General features: G+C 45.1%; 1 protein-coding gene across 6 annotated transcripts in view; it reads right to left on the reverse strand.

Moving 5' to 3' along the window:
• ZMYM1 (zinc finger, MYM-type 1) overlaps nt 1-5,608 on the reverse strand; it is a 21,120-nt gene extending 15,512 nt beyond the window's left edge. For 2 of the 6 annotated variants that reach the window (XM_015572818.1, XM_015572817.1), the window contains exons 1-4: nt 5,464-5,608; nt 2,090-2,245; nt 835-907; nt 388-637 (exon numbers count right to left, since the gene is read on the reverse strand). In XM_015572818.1, coding sequence (XP_015428304.1) covers nt 388-637; nt 835-907; nt 2,090-2,182 — 416 coding nt within the window. In that variant the 5' untranslated portion in view covers nt 2,183-2,245; nt 5,464-5,608. The other 4 variants (XM_015572816.1, XM_006777321.2, XM_006777323.2 and 1 more) reach the window with 4 other exon arrangements.
• Nucleotides 5,609-5,642: the final 34 nt, after the last annotated feature.

The following is a 5,642-nucleotide window of genomic DNA, read 5'->3' on the forward strand; positions in this document are numbered from 1 at the left end:
AAAAAGATTTCTAAAGACTCTATTAGAGGAATTGAAAACAGAACCAGCTTTTCCCTAAGCCAGTGGTCAGTAAACTGCGGCTCGCGAGCCACATGTGGCTCTTTGGCCCCTTGAGGGTGGCTCTTCCACAAAATACCATGTGCAGGTGCGCATGTACAGTGCGACTGAAACTTCGTGGCCCATGCGCAGAAGTAGGTATTTTGTGGAAGAGCCACACTCAAGGGGCCAAAGAGTCGCATGTGACTTGCAAGCCGCAGTTTGCCGACCATTGCCCTAAACCAAGGTGATATTTCTTCAGAAAAAATGAAAATGTAGAAAACTACACCCAAGATTCTAATCAAGATCTTGGTAGAGAAGTAAAAAGTGGCATAATTTAGAATTATATACCTTGAGCAGTTTGCACAAGTTCTCTTGGGAAGAGCTGATGAACTGCCAGATGAAATGTATTCAGTGATGCACGGTGTGGAGCAGAAAAGTTGAGTAGATCCTTTTCTGTGATAAGCAGTTTGCCCCTTCAGAAGAACTTTTTTACAACCAGAACAGGAAACCTGAATAGCTGCGGTTGAAAGTGAAGGAAGCATTTTATTCATGCCAGATGATGCCAGAGAAGGCTGAATGCTTGTAATCGTCTGTGAAGCTATAAACACAAAACAGGAAAGAACACATTCAGTATTTACATAAAATTAAGTATGCTTTTTTCCCCCCAATTTATTTTAGAAGCTACTTCTGGATTTAAAACTCAAAAAATGCACTATTCAATGACATTCTAAAAAAGAATAAATTGGCTATCATATTGGTCAGAATAAATAGGATTAATTTAAAAAATTCCATTACCACTGTCTGTCAATGTAGTGCTTATTTTCTCTTCATTCTCCTTAGTTTTGGACTGTTGGGCTTGACAATACTCCTAAAGAAAATAATGAACACAATGTATTTTTTTAAAAATATTTTATTGATTTTTTACAGAGAGGAAGGGAGAGAGATAGAGAGTCAGAAACATCGAAGAGCGAGAAACATCGATCAGCCGCCTCCTGCACATCCCCCACCAGGGATGTGCCCGCAACCCAGGTACATGCCCTTGACCGGAATCGAACCTGGGACCCTTCAGTCCGCAGGCCGACGCTCTATCCACTGAGCCAAACTGGTTTCGGCAAACACAATGTATTTTAAACAACCACTTAATTGAACAAAATGATAAATTATGCTAAAGTCTATTCAGTGAATTTGTATGACTGAATTGAACCATGGCACATAAACACTACCCTTTTGGTGACCTTTGGCTAATAACACCAATCAAATACTACATTATTTTCTACTAGAGGCCTGGTGTATGAAAATTCATGCACTGGGTGTGGGTGGTGGTGGTGGTGGTGGTGGTGGAGAGTGAGAGTGTGTGTGTGTGTCCCTCAGCCTGTCTGGGACCCTTTGGGGGATGTCCACCTGCTAGCTTAGGCCCTCTCCCCAGGGGATCAGGCCTAAGCTGGTAGTCGGACATCCCTCTGGCAGCCCAGGAGCCCACAAAGGACATCCTTAGCATTGCCACAGAGGCAGGACACTGGCCAGCCATGAGCCAGTTCTGGCTGAGTGGTGCTCCCCCTGTGGAGGTGCAATGACCACTAGGGGGCAGCTCCTGCATTGAGCGTCTGCCCCCTGGTGGTCAGTGTGCATCACAGCGACCGGTTGTTCCACTGTTAGAGCCATTTTGCATATTCCCCTTTTATTATATAGGATTGTACCTGAATGTGACTTCACCTAATCTATACTATTAAAAGCCTAGGTGGTCCTCGCGCCCTCACACGACGCCCTCACGTCACTGCAAGATGGCCACAAGATGGCCGCTAGGGGAGGGCAGCTGTGGGTGACCAGGCTGGCAGGGGAGGGCAGTTGTGGGCGACCAGTTCGGAACAGCTCATTCTTCTCTCAAATCACATTCTTGTACATACTTGTTTTGGCACTGAACACCACATACCTTATATTATTTGATCCACTGCTTTGGGATTTAAAAATTTCAACCAATGAACCAGCATCTAAATAACTCAATTTATAATTTGATGCTGCTCTAGAAAAAAGAAAACAAGTACCATTTTACCTGAGCATTGTCGGGTTCTGTCTTAATTTCATCCAGCTGCAGTAGTGGTGGTGCCACTGCCCTGTCACCACACTCTGTTGGTGATTCTTTCATTTGAGTATCTGATGTAAAGGAATTCTCCACTTCCTTTCTTCTTGGGGAACAGTTTCCGGATACCTAAAATGAAAAATGAGTTGATGAAGAGTTCTGAGATAAGAACTCTCCCAACTCCCTATAGCCCACTTCTACCTCCCTGACTTTCTAAATAAACTTTCTTTTATAATTTGAGATGTGGCTCTGAATTCTTCCCTTAGCCAGAACTCAAGAACTGAGTTTGCTGAACCAAGGTTCACACCTGGTGCATTTTCCTGCTGCTAATACAAGCAACAAAAGGGTCTTCAGATAGCTTGGTCTCGAGGTTCTCACAACACCAATACTTACTTCCTTCCCTTCCCCAGTACAGCTTTGCTTTCCACTTCTCAACTTTCTTCTTGGACTAGTCTTCTCCACTTCTATTCTCCTTGGTCTGAGTACAGCATAATGCCACCAAATCCAAAAATAATCTGATTATTTATCAGATAGTCTTAGAAAATGTAAATCTTTCTATCTCACATTAATTCAATCACCTGTACGCACTACCTCTCCCCACCACTGCCTTCCTATTGAGCCAGTTATCATCTGAATCAACCTCACTTCCCCTCCTTGATTCCTCTCATATATAAGCATTTAAACACATTCAAGGATCCAACCTCTAAACCTACTGCCCCTCTCAGAACTACTTTCCCTTCTTGAAATTCTCTCCTTCCCTGAGTCCTATGATTCCAAGACTATTTATTCTCCTATGTCTTTTTTTTTTCATTTTTATTGAATTTATACCCCTCCCGTTTTTGTTTTTTCTCTCCTGTCTTCAAACATTTCCCCCACCTGCTTCTAAAGTACTTGTGTTCCCCCAATGCATAATTCCCCATGTGGACAAAAGAAGGGGTTCTATGGAAAGTAACCTCACAGGGTGATCAGATCATAAATTCCTAACTGGGCAGATCATGGTGAGTAGTCATGCCCCTGGCCTATAACTTTTTTTTTAAAGCCTCAACAGAAGATATTTTTTCCATTGATTTTCAGAAAGAGTGGAAGTGGGGAGGAGAGAAATACAACTGAGCCATGCCAGCCGGGCTTGAGCCAGGTTTTAAAGTAGGTTTCTAAGCCCTAACTGGTTTGGCTCAGTGGATAGAGCATTGGCCTGTGGACTGAAGGGTCCCAGGTTTGATTCTGTCAAGGGCATGTACCTTGGTTGCGGGCACATCGCCAGTAGGAGGAGTGTAGGAGGAAGCTGATTGATGTTTCTCTCTCATCGATATTTCTAAATCTATAAATAAGTAGCCTTTGAGGTTCAGCAAACATTTCATTCACATCTCTTTTTTAAATTCTTACCCGAGGATATTTTTCCCCATTGATTTTTAGAGAGAGTGGAAGGTAGTGGGGAGTTGGGGGAGAAAGAGAGAGAAAAGAGGAGGAGGAGGGAGGGAGGGAGGAAGAGAACATGAATGGGAGATACACATCCATTGGTTGTCTCCTCCCCCCAAACCCCCACAACACGCCCTGACCCGGGGGGGATCAAACCTACAACCCAGGGACATACCCTTGACCATGAATTGAACCCGTGACCCTCCTGTGTGCCGCCAAAGCTCTAACCACTGAATAATGCCGGCCAGGGCTGCATCTCATTTTAAAAATAAAAATTTACTGCAGATCTTCAGAAAATAGCTTTTCCTGCCATTTGGGTAAATGTAGTTCAATTCCTTGTAGCTATGTCACTGACGAGGAAGGTTACAATTTACACCTATCCTTTCTCATGCACAGAAAACCCTAGAAGCAGATTCACTAATTTAGCAAAGGCATCCACTCCTCTAATATTCTTTTTTTAAAAATACATTCTATTGATTTTTTACAGAGAGGAAGGGAGATAGAGAGTCAGAAACATCCATCAGCTGTCTCCTGAACACCTCCTACTGGGGAGGTGCCCTTGACCAGAATGGAACCTGGGACCCTTCAGTCCGCAGGCCAACGCTCTATCCACTGAGCCAAACCGGTCAGGGCTCTAATATTCTTGCCAAAACCTAGGAGTTAAATGGGCAAGGTGTTGTAATTTAGTTCTTTTTTTTAAAAAGTATAATTTATTGATTTTTCATAGAGAGTTACAAACATCAATGAGAGAGAAACATCGATCAGCTGCCTCCTGCACACTCCCTACTGGGGATGTGCCTGCAACCAAGGTACATGCCCTTAACTGGAATCGAACCCGGGACCTTTCAGTCCGCAGGCTGATGCTCTATCCACTGAGCCAAACCGGCTAGGGCGTAATTTATTCTTGTTATGTTAAGGGCTTCTTATCTTACAAAATTTGGGATGAGATGTTATTATTTGGGATGAGATGTTATATGACAAGTAATTGTCAGATGTTATTTGGGAATTCAACTCCTGAGAAGAAATTCTCATCTACTTTCAAGCTTTTGGTTGAGTTTAACTGAAAAGTTTGCCGATATGGCATCTTGAGAAAGCTGAAAAAATATCCGTTTGCAAACACTAGTCCATGCAAACCACGATACTCTCCATCCTGCATACTAAAGCAAAACACACATAAAGTGATAAAAATTGCCCCTTCATCTGATCCCCGATCAAATCCTAATTCATCAAAGGTCAAACTTTTAAACTCGGACGGTGTACGGGCTCAGTGACTGAGCGTGGTCCCAGGAACTAAGGGGTTGGTAGGACCCCGAAAGCGGGCTTGATCCCCAGGTGGGGGCGTGCAGCCCGTGGGTGATGCTCCTCTCTCACTGATGTTTCTTTCTATTCCTCTCCCTTATCTCTCTAAAAATAAAAACATATTTTAAAAAAGAAAAATTCTATTACCTTTACCTAAAATCCATTTTTTTAAAAAAGTCAAACTCTTAAATAATTACTTCATCTTTTTTAGCCGAGATCCCGTGTACAATTCAACTTGCACAAGGAGTTCCAGGTTTCCAAGGTTGAAACCAATGACCACTGAACGAAGGAGACGCCACTAATGTTATCAGACGAACGTTTTAGAAACGGAAGCCGCAGAGAAACCAAAGGCTGGAAGCCCGAGTGCGACGCGGAAGCCGCAGACGACGAGACACGCCGCAAGCGGGGGGCAGTAACCCGCCGGCTCAGTGAGCGTCCGTTTACAGGAGACCGCGAACGCGAACCCGGGGCCTCCTTCAGACAAGAGCTACGCCCTGACGGACGGCGGAAACCGCACGCACGGCCGTGTCTCCAGAAACTCTACCCAACAAGACGCTTCCTCCTCCCTCCACACGCGCAACTCTGCCCATCCGCCAGGCACAGACGTAAAGACCGGCACCGGGGCCACGTACGGAAGCTTACGCGCTCCTCTCCAGGCCGCTCGCCAGGGGAGGATTCTCACGGCCACTTCCCAGGCACCAAAAGGTCGCGGAGGCCCAGCCCTTTTCCCGCGGTGCTTTGCGGCCGAGCATGCGCAGCGCAGCGCAGCCGACCGCCGTGACTCCGACTCCCTGGAAGGGAGAGGGCGACG

Source organism: Myotis davidii, unplaced genomic scaffold (genome assembly GCF_000327345.1).
Source record: "Myotis davidii unplaced genomic scaffold, ASM32734v1 scaffold88, whole genome shotgun sequence".
NCBI lineage: Eukaryota > Metazoa > Chordata > Mammalia > Chiroptera > Vespertilionidae > Myotis > Myotis davidii.